General features: G+C 43.3%; 5 protein-coding genes across 5 annotated transcripts in view; 3 read left to right on the top strand and 2 right to left on the bottom strand.

Annotated features, from left to right (window-relative positions):
• The window catches only part of BHQ10_007525 (uncharacterized protein), a gene marked incomplete at both ends in the record, with an annotated part of 1,924 nt that extends 1,122 nt beyond the window's left edge, over positions 1–802 (bottom strand). Inside the window, 3 exons of the mRNA XM_040880230.1 lie at positions 1–19; positions 83–117; positions 179–802. The exon at positions 1–19 is cut by the window's left edge and continues 1,122 nt beyond it. Coding sequence (XP_040736028.1) covers positions 1–19; positions 83–117; positions 179–802 — 678 coding nt within the window. The remainder of the gene's footprint in view (positions 20–82; positions 118–178) is intronic.
• Positions 803–11,565: 10,763 nt separating this feature from the next.
• On the top strand, positions 11,566–17,320 carry BHQ10_007526 (uncharacterized protein; the record flags this gene model as incomplete). Its single annotated transcript, XM_040880231.1, has 4 exons — positions 11,566–14,836; positions 16,141–16,201; positions 16,249–16,676; positions 16,728–17,320. 4 exons carry the CDS (start codon positions 11,566–11,568, stop codon positions 17,318–17,320), a joined length of 4,353 nt encoding a protein of 1,450 aa, XP_040736029.1.
• A 689-nt stretch (positions 17,321–18,009) lies between these two features.
• On the top strand, positions 18,010–18,615 carry BHQ10_007527 (uncharacterized protein; the record flags this gene model as incomplete). The annotated part of the gene is made up of 2 exons (XM_040880232.1): positions 18,010–18,348; positions 18,400–18,615. The coding sequence occupies 2 exons, from the start codon at positions 18,010–18,012 to the stop codon at positions 18,613–18,615; spliced, it is 555 nt and encodes a 184-aa protein (XP_040736030.1).
• Positions 18,616–19,553: 938 nt separating this feature from the next.
• BHQ10_007528 (uncharacterized protein) lies at positions 19,554–19,970 on the top strand (the record flags this gene model as incomplete). The annotated part of the gene is made up of 2 exons (XM_040880233.1): positions 19,554–19,655; positions 19,728–19,970. 2 exons carry the CDS (start codon positions 19,554–19,556, stop codon positions 19,968–19,970), a joined length of 345 nt encoding a protein of 114 aa, XP_040736031.1.
• Positions 19,971–20,125: 155 nt separating this feature from the next.
• On the bottom strand, positions 20,126–20,845 carry BHQ10_007529 (uncharacterized protein; the record flags this gene model as incomplete). The annotated part of the gene is made up of 5 exons (XM_040880234.1): positions 20,126–20,305; positions 20,359–20,526; positions 20,579–20,647; positions 20,700–20,753; positions 20,804–20,845. The coding sequence occupies 5 exons, from the start codon at positions 20,843–20,845 to the stop codon at positions 20,126–20,128; spliced, it is 513 nt and encodes a 170-aa protein (XP_040736032.1).
• Between the last annotated feature and the right edge of the window lie 1,450 nt (positions 20,846–22,295).

Below are 22,295 nucleotides of genomic sequence, written 5' to 3' on the forward strand. Positions count from 1 at the left end.
TCTTGAACTCCTCTCCTCGCTCATTGAGAAGCAGTCTTATTATTCTTTCTCCATATCCATCATTGCCTGCTGCTGCCTGTACCACAGATTGAGTGATCCGGAATTCTTCTCCTCGTTCTGTGAGAAGTAGTTTCATCAATACGTCATCACATCCCTTGTTCCCTGCTGCTGCTCGTACCACATCCTGAGTGACCTGAAACTCCTCTGCTCGATGTTTAAGAAGCAGTTTCATCACCTCACTACCTCTCACCCAGTTCTGGGCTGCGATTTTCACCGTATTAGGGGTGATCGTGAACTCGTCCCGTCCTTCATTGAGAAACAGCTCTATTATGTTTTCACCGCACCCCAAGTTGCCTGCTGCTGTTTCTACTATAGCCGGAGTGATCTCAAACTCTCCTCTTCGTTCATTGAGAAGCAGTTTTATTACTTCTCCACCACTTCCCCAGTTACCTGCTGCTATCTTCACTACATTAGAAGTAATTCTGAACTCCTGCCCTCGTTCATGTAAGAGTAGCTTCATCACTTCCTCGCCACTTTGCCAGTTCCCAGCTGCTGCCTCTACTACCTCTTGGGTAATCTGGAATTCCTCTCCGCGTTCATTGAGAAGCAGCTGCATTACTTCTTCACCGCTTCCCCAGTTCCCTGCTGCTGCTTCTAGTAAGCTGGGCGTAATGCTAATTTCATTACCACGAAGATCACAAAGGAGCCGCATAAGGTCCTCATCGAATAAGCGAGCAATGTTGTGGATTACATCCGTGTCAATCCTAAGTCGCTCTTCATGTTCGCGGAAAAGAAGCTTCATCAGAATACATAGTCACAACGGCAGCAGGCTTACAAGGCGTACTCTCTAAATGATTATGGGTATTGACTAAAGGTATTATTATAAGATTATTGTTTTACCATGGTGGGATCGAATGGCCAATCTCCCATATACTTCAACAAATTGATAACGTGGGATTCATCCGATTCACCTTCATGTGACGATTTAGAATTGAAGGGTTAGAACAAAAGACTTCATACCGGTGAACCTTGAATTCTCCCAGTGAACCTAATCACATGATTACAATTATTCTGAAGACCGTCCGTCTCGTCCGTTCTGCCCCGACGGCCCTGGTAGGCCTTTGGCACCATCTCCCTGCCAAACATCCAGTCTTGTCCTTGTTTCAAATGTGCTATAACCATGGTACTTTTTTATATGTCATCACAGCTTCACACATCTTGCAATAAGTTCACGACAACATTCTGATATTCTCAAGGCATTGTGAAATACCTTCCAAGAGGTAAGAAATTTGATCACGAAAGGAGCGAGTCTTTTCTGCTCTTCTTCAGCAAGCCTAAGGTGTTCGAACCAATACCGACAGGCATAAAAGAGAAGAGGAAAGTACTCCAAGTCGCTTTGCGTGCCCAGACGCATCGGATGAAGCGAGCCAGTTGACGAGAACGAACGTGGGGATGAGCGCGGAGGTGTAAATGTACGAATGGGTGAGAATCCGTACGTTTGGGACGTACGGGCGGATGTGGGAATTGGTGCGCGTACGCGCGCAATTGATATATAGGATTGAAGGTGCGATACATGAGAAAGTGAGAATGTGGGAATGTGGGAGCTGCGGAAAGATGAGGACTACGTTCAAGGTTGCTGGGGCCGTACGTTTGCACTGTTTGACTGTTTTGCCGGGTTTGACCGCTTTTCATTTGTATTTACATTCTCTGTGGCTCACCTCGCGGTGTGGCTCTCCGTGGCTGCGCCACGATTTGTATCGGTGCCTGGTGGCTCAGGCACACGCCTGGATAGCGGCCCTTTAGATCGTAGCTAGCTACAGCAGGTATATCAAATCTAACTGACTAACATATGCCATTTTGTATGTGTATTGAAGGTGGCCAACCCGCTTACATAGCCAACTCGCTTACCAATTACGTTACTACTACTACTACTACTACTACTACTACTACTGATATGATAGGATTTAATTTGTGGAGGTGACGAATAGATTTGTAAGCAGTAATATTTGAATCAAGGGTTCTAGAAATTGATCTCTGCTACATTGAGAAACATGCTACATGTCTAATGTAAAAAACCAAGCTCAAGAGTGGCAGACTGCGCCTTTGCATTCACATAACAGTACAGGGAAACCTAACCTAATAGGAAAAACCTGTACCAAGGCAAAATAAAAAAAGCCGGACAAACCCCCCAATGTCTCACGGCAATCCACAGAATTTCTGATATGTAGCATGTGATGTCAGGACTGCTAGCAAGAAAAGATATGAGTCATAGCCACAGTAGCAGGATCATCTGTTCTTACATGCCTGGATTTTCCCCCAGCCCCTATTAGTGCTTATACCAAGATAGCTTACTAGTATAAGTCAGCCCTGTATTCTTTATGTCACCTGTACAAGAATTATTCACTTACCGGCTATCCATATTCCATCTTAGTCAACCCTATATTCTTCATATCATCTCCAAAAAAAGGATTAACCACTTACACACTATACATATTCAACCTTAGTCAGCCCTATATTCTTCATGTCGCCTCTCAAAAAAGAATTAACCACTTACATTCTATCCATGTTCCATCTTAGTCAACTCTATATTATGTATATCACCTCTCAAAAAAGAATTAACCACTTACCACCTACCCATATTCAACCTTAATCAGCCCTATATTCTTCATATCATCTCTCAAGAAGGAATTAACCACTTACACCCTATCCATATTCCATCTTAATCAGATCTATATCCTTCATATCACCTTTAACAGAAGAATAAATCACTTACCGACTATCCATATTCCACCTAATTAGTCCTATATTCTTCATATCGTCTCTCAAGAAAAGATTAACCACTTACTGGCTATCCATATTCAATCTTCATCAGCCCTATATTCTTTATATCACCTCTCAAGGAACAATTAACCACTTACATCCTATCCATATTCCATTTTAATCAGTCCTATGTTCTTCATATCATCTCTCAAGAAACAATTAATCACTTACTTCCTATCCATATTCCATTTTAGTCAGCCCTATATTCTTTACATCACCTTTAATAAAAGAATCAACCACTTACCAACTATCCATATTCCACCTTAGTCAGCTCTATATTCTTCATATCACCTCTTAAGAAAGAATTAACTACTCACACACTATCCATATTCCACCTGAGTCAGCCCTATATTCTGCATATCATCTCTTAAGGATTAACCACTTACTGCCTGTCCATATTCCACCTCAGTCAGCCCTATATTCTTCATATCATCTCCAGAAAAAATATTAACCACTTACCAACTATTCGTAATCAGTCCTATATTCTTTATATCGCCTTTGACAAAAGGATTGACCACTTACCAACTATCCATATTCCACCTTAGTCAGCTCTATATTCTCCATATCACCTCCCAAGAAGGAATTAACCACTTACATCCTATCCATATTCCACCTTAGTCAGCTCTATATTCTTCATATCATCTCTCGAGAAGGATTTAACCACTTACACCCTATTCATATTCCACCTCAGTCAGCCCTGTATTCTGCACATCTCTCAAGAGAGAATTAATCACTTACCTCCTATCCATATTCCACCTCAGTCAGTTCTATATTCTCTATATTACCTCTCAAAAAAGAATTCACCACTTACCACCTACCAATATTCAACCTTAATCAGCCCTGTTTTCTTCATATCATCTCTTAAGAAGGAATTAACTACTTACACACTATCCATATTCCACCTTAGTCAGTCCTATATTCCTTATCTCATCTGTCAAGAGAGAATTAACCACTTACATCCTATCCATATTTCATCTTAATCAGTTCTTTATTCTTCATATCGTCTCTCAAGAAAAGATTAACCACTTACGTGCTATCCATATTCCACCTTAATCAGCTCTATATTCTTCATATCACCTCTCAGGAAGGAATTAACCACTTACACTCTATCCATATTCCACCTTAGTCAGCTCTATACTCTTCATATCACCTCTAACAAAAGAATTAACCACTTACCAACTATTCATATTCCACCTTATCAGTCCTATATTCTTTATATCACCTCTTAAAAAGAATTAACCACTTACCGACTATCCATATTCAATCCTAATCAGCCCTATATTCTTCATATCACCTCTCAAGAAGGATTGAACTACTTACACCCTACCCATATTCCACCTCAGTCAGCTCTATATTCTCCATATCACCTCTCATGAAAAGATTAATCACTTACACACTATCCATATTCCACCTCAGTCAGCTCTATATTCTTCGTATCATCTTGAAAAGAAGAAAAGAATTAACCACTTACTTCCTATCCATATCCCAACTCAGTCAGCTCTATATTCTCCATATTAACTCTCAAGAAAAGATTAATCACTTACATCCTATCCATATTCCACCTCAGTCAGCCCTATATTCTGCATATCATCTCTTAAGGATTAAATCACTTACCGGCTATCCATATTCAATCTTAGTCAGCTCTATATTCTCTATATCACCTCTCAAGAAAGTATTAATCACTTACCTCCTATCCATATTCCACCTCAGTCAGCTCTGTATTCTTCGTATTATCTTGAAAGGAAGAAAAGAATTAACCACTTACACCCTATCCATATTCCACCTTAGTCAGCTCTATATTCTTCACGTCATCTCTCAAGAAAGGATTAACCACTTACACACTATCCATATTCCACCTCAGTTAGCCCTATATTTTTCATATCACCTCTTAAGAAAAGATGAACCACTTACACACTATCCATATTCCACTTTAGTCAGCTCTATATTCTTCATATCACCTCTCAAGAAAGAATTAATCACTTACCGCCTATCCATATTCCACCTCAGTCAGCCCTGTATTCTGCACATTATCTCTCAAGAAAAGCTTAATCACTTACACGCTATCCATATTCCACCTCAGTCAGCTCTATATTCTTCATATCATCTTGAAAAGAAGAAAAGAATTAACCACTTACTTCCTATCCATATCCCACCTCATTCAGCTCTATGTTCTCCATATCACCTATTAAGAAAAAATAACCACTTACCGCCTACCCATATTCCACCTGAGTCAGCCCTATATTCTGCATATCATCTCTTAAGGATTAACAACTTACTGCCTGTCCATATTCCACCTCAGTCAGCCCTATATTCTTCATATCATCTCCAGAAAAAATATTAACCACTTACCAACTATTCTTAATCAGTCCTATATTCTTTTTATCACCTTTATTAAAAGGATTAACCACTTACCACCTATCCATATTCCACCTCAGTCAGCTCTATATTCTCTATATCATCTCTCAAGAAGGAATTAACCACTCACACACTATCCATATTCCACTTCAGTCAGCCCTTTATTATTCATATCTTTAGAAAAAGGATTAACCACTTACACACTATCCATATTCCACTTCAATTAGCCCTATATTTTTTATATCACCCCTCAAAAACGATTAACCACTTACATCCTATCCATATTCCATCTTAGTCAGCTATATATTCTGCATATCACCTCTCAAGAAAAGATTAACCACTTACACACTATCCATATTCCATCTAAGTCAACCCTATATTCTTCATATCATCTTTAAAGAAAGGAATTACCACTTACACGCTATCCATATTCCACCTCAGTCAGCTCTATATTCTTCATATTATCTTGAAAAGTATTAACCACTTACCGGCTATTCATATGCCATCTTAGTCAACCCTATATTCTTTATATCATCTCCAAAAAAAAGATTAACCACTTACATCCTATCCATATTCCACCTTAGTCAGCCCTATATTCTTCATATCACCTCTCGTGAAAGAATTAACTACTTACACCCTATCCATATTCCACCGCAATCAGCCCTATATTCTTCATATCACCTCTCAAGAAGGAATTAACCACTTACACCCTATCCATATTCCACCTCAGTCAGCTCTATATTTTGCATATCATCTCTTAAGGATTAAATCACTTACACGCTACCCATATTCCACCTCAATCAGTCCTATATCCTTCACATCACCTCTCAAGAAAAGATTAACCACTTACACACTATCCATATTCCATCTTAGTCAGCCCTATATTCTTCATATCACCTTTAACAAAAGGATTAACCACTTACCACCTATCCATATCCCACCTCAGTCAGCCCTATATTCTTCATATTACCCCCCAAGAAAAGATTAACTACTTACCACCTATCCATATTCAACCTCAGTCAGCTTGTTTTCATGAATCCATAGTAAATTAATTCTGGCATATATTTCCATACCTGTCGCTTCTCAATTTGACTACCATGTTCAGTGTTGCTCTCCTTTATATGCCCTGCTACCACAAAGGTGGCAAAGGTTACTGCAGAGAGAACAGTGAAAATCTTCATATTGTCGATGTTTGTTTTGCTTTGACAGGATTGAGAAATTAGAAAGGTCAGACTCAGATATAATAGGCAATATGGTTAAGTTCGTAATGGTCGCAGACGACTGATATATATAATAATAGTAGTCCGAAGTATCCCACACGGCCATCACCGACGAATGTAACGTTAGCATCCTAGTCGATACCTATGAGAGCACGCGAGTGGATTCATGCGTTGCAATCACCATATCTGGGATGGCCGAAAAATAATCCGGTCAGAAGCCAAGTCCGGACAAAGGAAGCCTAGTGCTCTAGACGAATCAAGCGTAATTCCCATATTATCAATCTCGGCTAAAGATTGCTGAATTATGGCTGCAGGGCGCAGCCAGTAAAATGACCGACTGTGCCGCATGATAAGAAAGAGCTCGACACGCCTTCCGGAAGCCATGAAACGGGAAGCCCATTAAAAAACAAGGCCTGTTTTTGGAGGTTTCATAATTACCCTTGTTATATCAGTTTGTCCGACTGAGACCGTAGTATATTCGCCTAGTCCCTGTGACTATCGCGGGAAATTCGAATCCAAAAAGAAGGAACCGATTACGAAACGAAACCAGACCCTCTTATTGTATGTATACGGGAGATACTTCTAGCATTCCAAATTGAAATTCAGCGTGCATACATTGATTTATGAGGCTGTTTTTCTATTACCGACAGTTGTGCCGCAATTCATATTAATTAGGGGGTAGTACTACGTACGAAGCAGACTAGATAGTCTGCACGGTTCATTCCACTTTAAATCATTTAGATAGACCCCCGGAACACACATAGTGTGGCTGGAATCAACTTGTTATTTCATTTCCCATCGGAATAGCTGCTTGCTGCATGGCAAGTAATTTGAATGTAACGCCCAAGTCAGCCCGCCAATGAGGTAGAATGCGTGAATATTACGTATATGCAGGGAATCGTTAAAAATTTATGATTCGGGTAATCTCGCTGCTCTAAAAGGTACTTTTCACAAGCCACTTTTATTTAGAAGAAACATGGATGTGTGTTATTGTTGGAATCCGCGTATTAGTTAATAAACGGGTAACATAGGTTACTATACAAAATTAGTATGTACGTTGATGTGTGATTTTTTCATGACTATGTTGGGCACCCACGTCGCCCTTTATACTCCTTCTTTTCCCCTTTTCCGTGGATATCTGCCAAGACGCTGATATGCAATTTACAGCCTCTTATTGGCTGAAAGCCTTGACAGCTTTGAGATTAGCTTCGGTCATATTATCAGGCTTCCAACAGTTATCTAACTCACTCGCTGAAATCACTAGCGTTGACATGGTCTAGCGGCAGGGCTAAATTAGTGCGGCGCAGGCAAGCTTTGCTAGTCTGGCTGGCAGAAATTTTGAATCGTCCGAGGTCTACTCCGTACGGAGGTGAGAGTCAAAAGTTGTTGGCATTGCGCTAAATATTAGCCCTTACGCTAGTCTTACATATAGCAATTTGATCGTTTCTTTTTCTAAGGCTAAACTCAAAATAGCTAGATGGAAGGTTTATGAACGAATGAGGGAGCTTCTCTATTTTTCTAGCTGTAATTAATTATGATGTACATAGTACATTTCTATTGTTTAATTAGTTCATCTTGGCATTGCCAAAACTTTTGACTCCCACCTCCGGACACTTTGAAGATGTAGCCCCACCTAGTGTATTGGGCTAGGATAAATCTTGGCCACAGCGACCGCAGCTCCGGGCGCCTAGTCTTCGCACTTTTCGGAGCCTTAATCCACGTCTATTATTATACATAATAAATACGTCCATGATTAGTCCCTTCTACTGCTGAGATAGTCAAGGGTTAATACGTCCTTGTACTGCGTAGTAGTACGAGCAATCATAAATTCTCATGTAACGGTGTGAATATCCTTTGAAACATTGGGTTTTAAGTTTTCACTGAAAGCCACCAAAAGACGGAATTAACTGTCGTGCGTCGCGATTCACTCTTGACTGGTGGACCGCTGGAAGTGTCCATCCGGAGGTCACTGGTTTTGTCATCGTATGGTTCATACGCTCTCAAATCCAAAGTGACCTTTCCGTTTTGGTCGTAGTATAATTTAGCGTCATGCAGGTTGATTCGTAACAGGTGTCGGGGTCCTACTCTCTTTGATTGCTTGGACCCTGCGCCAAGCGGGACTAAACTATTTTTAAAGAAACGCCAAGACAGGTCCACTTCGCCGTATCACGTATGGTATTGTACCGGAGGTCCTTCGTGGAAAGTCACCTTCTCGTGGTGAGGGACGTCAGTAAGCTAGATTGCAGGGTCTAGCTGAAGCTGAGAACTTTCCAAATCGAAACTTCAGCGATAAACCCATTATTGGTTGCTCGCGTACATAATGAACGTGGCCTACTTAGCCATGGTCTTTCGTGACTGCCACGTAAGTATTACTAGAATCCATACTGGGAGAACGTCAAGTTATTTTGTCCTATGGCGTTTGAAGAGACAAGAGCGTGACACCTCACCTGGCCAGTTGGTTGGGACAAAGCTGTCTCTTTGTTAATAGTTTGTTTGGTTTGCAATGAACAAACCAGAAAGTTCTACGTATTTACGATACAGAAAGTAATACCGATGGGTGTATACCTATGTTCGATACTTCATGTAAATTACTGAAATAACAGGCTAAACCTAGTATGGTCTGAATTGCGGGAGTGGCGCTGGGAAAGAGTCGAAGAGTTGCAACTGATGTAAAAACCGTACTTGCAAGGCGCTGTAGATCGGACAATAAGATTAGATGCAGTAAATAAGAGCAAGTACATACGGAGTGTAAGGCTATGATGTACCAATCTGGCAATTCCATAATCAGTCACAGTACATACATGTTGGACCACTCATCATTTCTGAATAAGCCCGATGTCAACGAATCATACACCGAAGTCAATCGGAGAAGGCAGGAAATACAGTGGACTTGAAGGGGGAAATGAAGCATTCAACCAACTTTGAAGGATTGTATCTGACGTCGTTAGTTTTTAATCTAGTTTTGTTTTCTGGCAATAGGACGTCCGTTGAAAAGGTAGGATGCAGGAGACACTGCTCTGGCATGCAGCGTTAAGCATTGTAATGGGCGGAAATCGATAATCTGAGTAGGCCCAGCTCAGCCGTGTATCTAAGAAAAGCGTGGAAGTGTCTACCTGTCAAGTCTTCCAGTCTACTCAAGGCTTCGGCATACCGCCGATAAGCGATTGCTTCTTCCTCCTCCGTGACCACAAAACCTTTTTCGACTTGACGGCGGAGAAGCAGAATCTGGTTATGAGCTTTTTCGAGCTTGCGGTGACTTCTCCAAGCCTCTAAAGAGCAGGACCAGCCAAGGGATTTGAAGGCCGCCTGGTTCATGCGTCCCCTCTCCCCTAGCCGTTCTAGGAGTGGCCACTCATAGAATTTTCTAATTTGTTTCCAGTCTGATGTCTCATTAGAACATGATTTCGGGTAAGAGGAGACTAACAGACCATATCTCACGTAAAGTAGAGGCTCCTGTAGGCAATTTGGGATGGAAGAGTCGACCATTTTCATCTGCTCATGAAGGAGACAATATCACCAGGCAAGCGGATACCAGATGGCATCATCGGGGGTTTTATCATAAGGATTCAAGGTATGAAATAGCGCTTGTTCCGAACCTGGCGCATTTGTCGTGATTCGAATTTGGAAACGATAAGGTGAAGCCGGAGTGTTGCACTACATTCAACCGATCCGACAGTATCGTCCCCGTTCGGTGTCACTAATAAGTTGTTCCTATTTGGTGCCCTTACGGAACCTGTTTACTGTCTATCTCCGAGAAGTATAACCAGTTTATGAAAAGAGGTTATAACGGACTTACCGTCAAAATCACGGAGTGGAGAAAACACAAGCAAGATCAATAATAGGATTCGGAAACCATTTATGGAAGTAGCCTAATAGAATTCCAAATATATATTTGGAATCTCCCGACCACGATATGATGGATAAGCTAGAAGTTTTGCAAGGAAAAACACTAGCACCTAAATTGCTCCTCATAGTGAACATTCATTCAATAATTCACCACGCATCCAACTGTTGGAAAATGCCTGAGAAACTCAAGTCCATTCCTCCACTAGCCTTTGGCCGGACGAAGCCTGAGAAACCCAAGCCCTCTCCTCAGCTTCCAACAGACTTTGGCCGGGCGACGCTTAAGAAATCAAAGCCCCCTCCTCAGCTTCCAACAGACTTTGGCCTTCAATTCAGCCAGTATACGTCAAAATAATCAAGGCTAATCATTCATGAATAAGCAATAAGCTCGATACGAGCTGGAAAGTTTGAGGTCAAGAATATGTCTAAGCCAGTCGGCCTATGATCAAGGACATCCGATCTTTCTTAAAGAACCACTTGCGTTGATTTCTCGGCACTAGCACTAGGGGTATAGATGTCATTGAGATTTTTCTGATGTTTTTTCTAGTATATTATATATAGCAAGCTACTGTAATATACAGTTATTTGCAGAACCAGTGCCTGTGTCACGGACCTGGATCCACCTTAATTAAACAGAGGTGTGTCGAGATACGTAAGGCTTTGGTTTGAACCACACAGGTTCCGTTGCTTATGGCGATGGCTGACTTGAGTAAACAAAGTAATGATGTTATGAACTGATGCTTGGAGGTTCTTAGACGTAACTAAGGTAGAAGAGATCCTCCATACAGTCTGGTGCCTATACGAGTATGAATTTCTTGCTGACTCTCACTGTTACAGCGCCTTGCAAGTACGGCTTTCCATTATTTGCAACTCTTCGACTCTTTCTCAGGCGCCACTGCCGCAATCTAATCCATATAAGGTTTAGCCTGTAAGTTTGGTATTTTATGAGCAGTATTGAATCTATACATACAAAACAGGGTAATGCCGCTCATATTTCGAGAATTGCATGCAGAACTTAAGCATTTTCAACGCAAACGAGGCAAATCGAATGGATATTTGAAGTTAGATGCATGTTACATATTGTGGTGTACTTTGGCTACGCATTTCTGCTGTTTTCAGCTAGTTAATCATGCAGATGCCCAATGCTATGCGACCGTGTAGACGTAAGTCAGCCTTGCAGTAGGTAGCCGATGCTGTTACCCCTCCTTCTCAGCCTCATGAACAATGTTTTGCATTCTCCCCTCATTATTTAAAAAGCTCTACAGTTCATTCTGCCCTTGTCCAGACATCTATATTCGGCCCGTTTGATCCTCCTCTATGACCCACAATGACAACTGTGACGCACAACGACTACACAGTCGCATGGATTTGCGCCTTGCCGCTGGAAACAGCAGCGGCCCGCAGTATGCTGGACAGAACCCACAGTCCGCTGCCTATGCCCTCCACGGATTCGAATGCTTACCAACTTGGTGAACTAAACGGCCACTATATTGTGATCGTCAGCCTGCCAAACGGGATATACGGCAAAGTGTCTGCTGCAGCTGTAGGGACTCGCATGCGCTTGACCTTTCCTCAGCTTCAATATGGATTGATGGTGGGGATCGGAGGCGGAGTCCCGGGCAAAAGTCATGACATTCGATTAGGCGATGTAGTGGTAAGCAAACCATCTGGAAAGCACAGTGGAGTAATCCAGTATGATTATGGCAAGGCGATTCAAGACGGCCAATTTGAGGTAACAGGGGCCCTGAACAAACCACCACAGGTGCTTTTGACTCATATGGGTCAACTGGAGGCAAAACAAATGACTGAAGGCCAGGACGCTCTTTCTCATATAGTGAATGGAATCTTGATAAAAAATCCTAATATGCAAGTACGATTTTCACCTCCTGACCGGTACACTGACTTTCTATTTCATTCCTCTTATCATCATATCGCCGGGGAAGGTACTTGTGAACATTGCGACAAAGAAAAATTATATAAACGGCAACCACGAAAGACAAGAACACCTCAGATTCACTATGGGTTGATTGCATCAGGGGATCAGGTAATAAAGGACTCCGAAACACGAGATCGCCTAGCACAGCAGTATGGAATCCTCTGCTTTGAAATGGAGGCGGCCGGGCTGATGGATGAGCTTCCAACGCTTGTGATCCGAGGGATATGCGATTATTGCGACTCTCATAAACAGAAACAGTGGCAAGGATATGCAGCGTTGACAGCGGCTGCTTACGCAAAATTGCTGTTATTGGCGATTCCTGTTAGACGTCCAGATGCCAACTTACTGAACAACAAGATGATAAGGCACTGGATAGTACCGCTCGCAAGGAATCCCAAGTTTGTCGGGCGTCAAGATGAGATCACAAAACTGGAAGAATTAATAACAATGCAAGACGGTCCTAGAAAAATCGCTATCACCGGGCTAGGCGGGGTCGGGAAGACCCAAGTGGCTTTGGAGCTCGCACACCGCATCCGGGACCGAGATAAGGAGTGCTCAGTCTTCTGGATCCCCTGTACTAGCCATGCCATAATTGAGCAGATGTTTATGCAAATTGCACAGACACTCGGACTTCGTGATGGGAATCTGGCAGAGGTCAAAGAACAGGTCAAGAGATACCTCAGCTCTAAGCGCGCAGGAAAGTGGCTTCTTGTTTTTGATAATGCAGACGATGCAGAGATGTCGTTCGCCGCCAATCATACAGCTCCACCTCTTGAAGATTTTATCCCTGAGAGTAAGGACGGCAGTATTCTGTTCACCACTCGAAACCGAAAACTCGCTATGAAGCTGGCACCATTCAATATTGTTTCCATTCCAGATGTGGATAAAGAAACGGCAGTCAGAATCCTGGATAAGACATTAGCACACGAGGGCTTGCTAAGAGATACTACCACAACTGCTACTCTCCTGGAACAATTGGCTTTTCTTCCTTTAGCAATAACGCAGGCATCGGCATATATCATTGAAAACGGTACCGATTTGGCAACCTACCTGACCCTTCTCCAAGAGCAGGAACAATATGCTGTCGAACTCCTGAGCGAAGACTTCAGGGATCTAGGACGCTATAAGGATATTCAGAATTCTGTGATGACCACCTGGTTAATATCATTCAAAGACATCCAGCAGCAAGATCAATTAGCTGCTGATTATTTATCTTTCATGGCCTGTATCGAACCGCGAAACATTACCCAGTCCCTGCTTCCTCAACCCGCATCGAAAAAGCAGAAAGTCGATGCCTTGGGGCTCTTAAATGCATACTCGTTTACGAACAAACAAGGCATGGATATCAATATGCACCGACTGGTCCATATTGCGACCCGAAACTGGCTCAGGAAGAATGCGTTATTCAGCCACTGGATCAAAAGGGTGGCTGATCATATGCAGAATGTATTTCCAGATAATCACCACACCAAACGAGAACTTTGGCGGCAATACCTTCCTCACGCTTTAGCCGTTTTGCGTGATAATGAAATTGTGGTACAGGAGAACGATTACTTGAGTTTGACTAGAAAGGTTGCAGATTGCCTTTTCAGTGACGGAAGATATCAGGAAGCAGAAATATTTTATGAGAAGATAATGACGATCACCCAGGAAAAATCCGGGGCAAAGCATCCCGACACTCTGACCAGCATGGCAGACCTGGCATCAACCTACCGTAATCAGGGTCGATGGAATGAAGCCGAAAAGCTGTTTATGCAAATTTTAGAGATAAGTCAAATCGTGCTAGGAGCAGAGCATCCCGTCACCTTAAATAGCATAGCAAACCTAGCATCAACCTACCGGAATCAGAGTCGGTGGAATGAAGCTGAGAAACTAGAGGTGCAAGTTATAGAAATAAGGAAGACTGTGCTAGGAGCAGAGCATCCTAACACTCTAACCAGCATAGCAAACCTCGCATCAACCTATGAAAATCAGGGTCGGTGGATTGAAGCTGAGAAACTAGAGGTGCAAGTTATGGAGATATCTAAGGCTGAGCTGGGAGCGGAGCATCCTAACACTCTAAATAGCATGGGAAATCTGGCATCAACCTACCAGAATCAGGGCCGGTGGAATGAAGCTGAGAAACTGGAGGTGCAAGTTATGGAGATATTCAAGACTGTGCTGGGAATAGAGCATCCCGACACTCTGACCAGCATGGGAAACCTGGCATCAACCTACCGGAATCAGGGTCGATGGATTGAAGCTGAGAAACTAGAGGTGCAAGTCATGGAGACAAGTCGGACTGTGCTAGGAGCAATGCATCCYGACACTCTGATTAGTATGGGAAATCTGGCATTAAYCTACCAGAATCAGGGTCGGTGGAATGAAGCTGAGAAACTGGAGATCCAAGTCATGGAGACAAGTCGGACTGTGCTAGGAGTAGAGCATCCTAACACTYTAAYYAGCATGGGAAATCTGGCATYAAYCTAYCRGAATCAGGGTCGRTKGAATGAAGCTGAGAAACTGGAGATCCAAGTCATGGAGACAAGTCGGACTGTGCTAGGAGTAGAGCATCCCGACACTCTAATTAGCATGGTAAACCTGGCATCAACCTACCGGAATCAGGGTCGATTGAATGAAGCTGAAAAACTGGAGTTGCAAGTTATGGAGTGCAAGTTATGGAGTGCAGATGAATCGGCATTATGCTCTAGCTGTTAAACAAGATATTCAAGATGTGGATTAGTTTGGTGCTGGTGTATTTTGACCATACAGCTGGACAAAAGACAACTTGATGGAGCAGTGTAGTCTCAATTTACAACATACATATAGTATATACACATCATTATGTTCTAGCAATGTTCGATATTACGAAGGCACTTAAGAGTCGCCTAATTAATTGCGGCTCTTCTAGGTCAATATCGCACAAATATGCACCTGAACGACGGCTGCATCGATATAACCTGAGACAACTGGGCAAAACCTTGCCTAGCTTGCCACAGATCTTTGTAGTCGTATGTCCCGTACGCATCGTAAAATACCTGAATACCAGTCTAAGCCTAGTATAGACTAGGGTGCGGGAGTGGCGCTGAGAAAAAAGTCGAAGAGTTACAAATCATGTAAAGCCGCATTTGCAAGGCGCTGTATATTTGAGTGATTTACGTTAAGGAACTATAAAGAGCTCAGTATATGATGGTAAAAGAGTGTCTATATAGATTTAGTTCTTCTTGTTTCCGTATATCGTATATCGTATACGTTAAAAGTATTAAGTATAAAGCATATCATATTCCTCTAATAATTACTAGTCCATATACGGCTAGATCAGGAACAACTCGTACTGAGACCAATTGGTACTGACATCAACTCGTACTCACGATTGAAAAAAATGTACATGACACAATCCGCAGACCAATCGAGTGCGTTTCCAGATGCACAAAACATAACTGCGCAGGGTGGCCCTCCCCACCGATCGTCTGGGATCTAGATAGAAACAAAGAAGCAGATTTGAATCTGGTCCTTCAGCGGCAAGTAGAAATAGGGAGCGATGGTGGGTACAAGCATAGATTAGTCGATGCATGTATCATACCTAGATTGAGAAGCAATGCATGCAAGAGCCGCTATCTCAGCTCTGGAGTTATCTAGGCACCGATCCGGATTTGTCGGGATCGAAACAATTCGGACTGGATCCGTTTGAAAAAAGTAGTCACCTTCCTAATCATCTATCTTAAACTTGGCAGGTCAGTCGCGTTTAACCTAGTGCTGTTTACCGGCGACCCATTTTGCAACGACATACAAAAGGATCGATACCCTCTGAACTGGTCTACGAAGTCGCACATGGTAGCTGCAATCTTCAAAGAGAATACATAATGTTTTTCTCGTGCGTCATAATCAGCATTTTGCATATTTCACTAGCATGTGCTGCTCACCACAAGCACCACCATAGAGCGCTTGTACAGCCGTCAGCTGTAACTTCAACTGTAACCCGTGGAGCCGCGGTTGCCGTTCCCACGACCCCCGGTTCCAGTGTTCCCATTGATATCGGGATCGACGGGTATGCTACTCCACAACCTCATTTGAGCAAATTACTGATGTGAGTAGCCCCATGGGAATAATTGAGATAGGCTCACCTGGACAAACAATTGACGTCCAGTTTGATACCACCTTCGATGGGGTGCTGGTTCGATCGACCCGCGCGGATATCTCTGACACATATAACGGCCCTGTATACAATAGTAGCGACTCTAAGTCATTCAGTTATATTTTTGGTTCCATCCCCGAGAATACATACACGCAAACGTTTGAGGATGATGCCTATGCTATAGCGCTCGCTGGCATAGAAACATTCAATATTGGCGGCAACCTCTATTCGAATATCGCGTTTGGTCAGCTTGAACAATACTATCAGAATAGGAGTGGACAGGCTATTCCCTTTAGCGGGGCTGGCAGGATTATTGGCCTCAACTACAACTCGATGCAGCAGCCTGGGTTCTCAAGTTTCATGTACGCGATGAAATATCAGTTGACAGGTGCGTCTCAATTCAAAGCTTGACGTGAGTATTCGTTGACGTTAGGCCTAGAATGGAAATGTACTCTTGACTCATCTCGCGAATGGCAAAATGGTACCTGGATCTTTGGAAGTCTGGAAAGCATGGATGCGCGTGCTGATATCGCGTGGGCGGATCGGAATGTTGGCCAGCCTACTTGGAGTGTCAATATTACAGCGATATCAGCTGGCAGTAGAAAGAATCCTCCAATCAACACCTGGTCCGCGACAGTTTCGACGGCAGAGCCGTCCCTCGTCTGGCCGCAAAAGCTCCTAGACTGGTATTTTACTGGCGTTGACTCTACATGGTCCGCTTTTGATAATACATATCGCTATCCATGCAATGTTGCCCTGCCTGATTTCACGTTTGGCATCGGAAATGGGACCTTCACCATCCCTGGTACCTATATGCCCTACCAGCGTGACCAAGCCGGTACTACTTGCATTTCTATCATCACGGGGGACAATTCTACAGACCCGAGTCATGAGTACATCTTTGGTTCCTGGTGGGCCCAGCTAGGTGTGCTGATTCTTGACTACGAACATAGCCAGGTGGGATTCATGAATAAGTCGGCACCATTGCCCGAGTTTACTACAGCTACCCTTGACGTCATTGCAATGAATTGACTGGTTGCCGTAGATCAGTAGGTAGGATGACGGATGGTTAATATACATAAAGTTTGTCCCATTCGACTTTTACTAGCTAAGCAACCTTCAGACCAGTAAGAAATTCAAATCTCCATTGAAGGCCGATTATGACAACTTTCCTGCAGACTACACTTCTGAATAGCGTGCTCACAACTTCGCAACCATGGTATGGTCAATCTCTCTTGAGTCCACGGAGGACAAGGCATCGTCTGAACAGGCCAAGTCAAGGGTGCATTGAGGGGACAGTACGGATCATTGGCTTACGGATGGGTCAGGAGAGAAGACTTCTGGTGCCCTTAAGTTACATCCTGTCCTTGTGCTCCCACCGGGTAACGCGGCTTTGTTCAATATCGAAGCCAGCTTCTGGAATGCACCTGAGCGCTCAATTAGGATCGCGTCTGAGTCAATTTCTTCATCTTTCTATATTTGGCTGGCCAAACCACAGTGACAAATAGCCTCTCGGTTAATTAGGGCTAAAGTGAAGACGACTGATTGTGGCCATGCATGATAGTGTCGAAGTTTCGGTCATAAAATTTTCCGATGATCGGTGGTTTTCAGTATATAAAGCTTCCCAATGCCCACCTCTGTGCTTAACTCTTTCCCATCTGATTTATCTTTACATTCGGAATACTGCTATTGATATAGACAACGTACAGCCTTCTTTCACCATGGTGAGGAACGAACAAATCCCAGTGGATCAGGCCTTTTATTATGAACGGTTTTCGCAGAGTGATACGGAATCTCGTGCATCGACTGTTCCCCTAGAGGAAACTTCGTCCTGCGTGAACGGGAACACCATCGTTCAGCCAGATTTCCGTGAGAACAATCCAGGGATGCGCGTATCTTCGTGTTCACTCCGTGAAGTTACCAAGCATGACTATGCTGACCAAGCTTACAAAGAAGTGATGGATGCTGCTGCTGCCACTGTCAGTCCAAGCGAGTCGAGGAGAAGAAAGACTGGAATAGGCAAAAGGACAAGAGAACTCACAGATTTGGACTTTATGCTCGTATGTATTCAGATCTCTCTTCACCTGATAAGAAATATTATCTAATGACAGTGCAAGGATGAATTCTCCCAAGAGGTTCGACGTCATGGTCAAGCATGGACAGATGAAATCCGAAAACTTCGAGAAGAGCTCGAGATTTTACAGGACCGGAACCACCGTCTCCAAGAGGAGATCACAATCGCAAACGCCGAGAAAGACCGTCTCCGAGCGGAGCTCATCTTGTCAAATCGTGAGAGGGATTGTCTCCGAGAGGAGTCCGCAATGTAGAGTCAACAGAACGACGAGAAAATTCGTGAGTTACAGCGAGTTGTCGATGAATGAACTGATCACACCTACATTGTCTGTCAAGGCTGCAGTGAAGCAAAAAGAAACGGCGTATATTTGGATGTGGTCATGCGTTCTGTACTGGATATATAAGCGAACTCAATCCTCTCATATCATTTTCCTTTTGTTACTTTGAATAAATATATTCTTCGATTGTGCGCTGCTATATAAAATAAAAATCACAAGAAAGTGTGAAAACAACATTTTTAAATCCGTACATCGACAACGGTAAGCTAGCATATAACGGGTAGTTAGTTAGTTGGTTTCGATATACATCGGGAATATAAATACTCACAAAATAAAGTTGTCAGACACCCAATTAGAACCGTGGACTCCCGGAGTAGTGGAGTCAAAAGTGGGGTCTTAGGAGGAACACCCCCCAGCGATTGGTCAATGGCAGCAGCTAGCCCTAAGACTTGTATATAACTTCAACATAGGCATGATGTCGATGTCAACAAACTGCAATAACTCCCATGATAGGATCCGCCATTCATTATTTTCGACTCAAAGTATAGCAAGTTACGCCGCACTAGGATGTCAAGATGGTCCGACAACCACATCTACAATTTTCATCAACAAGAGCGGATAATCGCATTGTGTGCTGCTACTTCATATAGGTTGGTCGTTCGTACAGAACTGAGTACATTTGCTTCAGGAAACCATTAGGGCTCGTGAACCCAAGCTTCACACAACGAGATGTAGGCAACAAACGAGAATCCCTATCTCTTTCCTCCCCCCATGTCATCGCTATTCTCAAGAACAGAACAGCAGCAGCAGCAATAACAATCATGTACGTCAGCTCTAGCGAATAATCGCGAGCTTTGGTTATTGAACTATAATGAAGCAATCACTAACGAGAACCCTGCAATAGCTACATCAAAATGTCCAGCGCTCCTGCTCCGATCGTCGTCCCTGGGCCCGTTGGATTTGTCCTCCCTGGTGGGTTCGATCTGTCGATCGACCTGGATTTTCTTACTGGATGGGTATGTGATAAGCACCAAGCAAGCAAATTGAGTATATCGAATCAGAGCATAGAACTAACATTGGTGGTCTAGTGCGACTGCCTTAAACCCCTTAGCCAAGAAATCCAAAGAGTGATACAAGAGTACAGAGCTATGGGTCAAGGTACTGAAGGACCAGCTCTCTGGCTGGTAGACTATCGAGAGGATCTTCGGATCCTATTCTTTACGGCGCTTGATGGAGTCCCTGAGCTCCAAACCGATCTGGCGGCTCGCGTGAGAGCCAAATTCCGTGATTACGATGCGTGGCGGCGTGGGTTGGCCCCCGCGCCGGAATAAAAATTGGTCCTTTTTCATTGCCAATGAATTGTTGCATTTTTTTTTTTATAAAATCTTACTAGTAGATAGCCCGTTTGCTTCGTCCCAATACCTTCATTGCAATCACCTTGAATCGTTCAAATATCTCAGTAAACTGTGATTCGCCTCGATTGTGACTAGGGTGCAAAAGCATAATCATCCCCAATAACCACTAGATATGGGATGGTCTGAGACCCATCAACCATGCTTCTGGCAACGTAACCGTAGTCGTAGCTGTTGCTTATCGTACATGCGTCGGAGACCTGCTTGGCGGGTTGAATCAGATTTCCACATCTTGTGTTAATGTCGTGGCTTTCCTATATACTTTTATCAATAATATAGATATGAGCGTTCACCGTTGAACACATACGAAGTTGCAGAAGAAAATCGAGGATCTTCCTTCATGCGATACACGCGCACAAGTAGCTGCCGGCACACTGCACGTGACATTCGCGACATCGGAGAGATGGCCGATGTTGGCGATGGTCTCATTAACGCGCGCCAGTCCATATCGGAGGGAGCAAGTTGGCTCAGGATCCTCAAGAAGTGTGCTCATTAGCCTCGTACTTACCAAGGTCAGTGGTACTTACCGATGCTCTCGAGCGAAAACTTCGACCATCACGGCGGTGTGGCGCTGGGAAGGTAGTCGTATTCAACACCTGTGCTGTCAGATATTGCCTTAAATATACAACTGAGGACATATGGACTTACCATCTTATCAAGAGTAGTATCGTATATAAGAGACGCGCCTTGGATAACGCCCGTCTAGAGAAATGGTCAGCGAAAGAAGAAAGAGAGAATCACAGCCCACTGACTGCTGTAGAGATCATGCCAAAGATCATTAAGTCTAGCTTCATTGTGTCCTGCTGTATTAAACTTTTGTTGAGACTGGCGTATCTCCGTATGGGATACATATATAGGCAACCATCGAAAACAGAGTTTAAAAAGGACAGGTTTGATTAGTGTTCAGGTCATGCTTCTCAGCGAACTACGACTAACTCCAAAAGTGATTTGATGATCACCAGCGACAAATGACACCGACCAATAACGTACTAAATCCAAATGAAATCACTCACTGGCACCAAATGGAGGGGGCGGACACTAGAACGAAACCAATCATTTCCATGATATACGTATCGAATCCAAATCCGGGATACGCATTGATACCACACGGGACAGCCATACTGGCATCAAGTTGTGCTAGCACCAATTCATACCAATGGTGTTGGTTTCCATCTGAAATCTGTGTGCGCAATGTTAGACTCGCTAACGATTAGTAGCATTTGGGGATTTGCGAGAATGTCTCATGCAGGTCCTCCGGGGCAGCACAAGCACCTTAGCTTTTAAAAATCAAATTTATAAGATGGTATGGTTCATTTTGTAATGATCAGTTTCTCGGGTTTCATTTTTCATGAAAGCAATAAGGACTAGGCAATATGCGAAGTCGTCATGGAAACATTATTATGATTATCAACAATAGGGCTTTGTCTTGAGAGGGATTGTCATTTAATTGATTACGGGAGGCGTTCTCGCTCTTTGGTATCATCCGGCACAGATGGTAGCCCTCTCATATTGTAGATCACACCTACCGAACAGGACAAGGACCTTATGGTACATGCGGCTATGCAAGGCTCACCTTGCGGCCAAGAATATAAATAAAGCCTCTGCGTTCACAGCAACCACTTCTCCTAACTTTTGATCGACAAAACTGACAATTCCAGACATTCGAACTTTCCTGCCTTCTACCTTCACTACCCGTACATGGAAGGATGTCGGTATGTTCGGTGACACAGGCCGTACATATGATAAATACAGATCAGCTGTAACGGCACGGCGACTTGTGTCCATAGAAGCACAGCAGTCCGCAAACATATGATCAAGGAAAAGCGCTAGGATCCCGCCATGTACCTTCCCTTCGTGATAGCATAGGTGTTGGTGAAATATCATTTCTGCTTTGAGTGCCCAATCCTCGCCACTTATTTGAAAGACTGGCTTATATTCACTTAAAAGAGACATATTTGTTCCATCTCTGGAATGAGTTTGCTCCTTTCGAACCTGGGCGAGAGTATGCACTGAAATTATGATGTACTGTTAACATAGATCTAGACCATATACATTCCTCACCACTCACATGGTTCAACTGGAGTTGTAGCCATCAGGACAGATGTCGTTTCCACCGGAGTCAAGTAGAATTCAGGGATCTAGTTACCCTCGGATGTAGGGCCACCTTTCTGGTACAGCCATTGCACAGGTCATAGCTGGCAATTTAGGATCACTATATATCCTCATATGGTATCTTGATGTTAC

This window comes from Talaromyces amestolkiae (assembly GCF_001896365.1).
Source record: "Talaromyces amestolkiae strain CIB chromosome Unknown scaffold15.1, whole genome shotgun sequence".
Classification (NCBI taxonomy): domain Eukaryota; kingdom Fungi; phylum Ascomycota; class Eurotiomycetes; order Eurotiales; family Trichocomaceae; genus Talaromyces; species Talaromyces amestolkiae.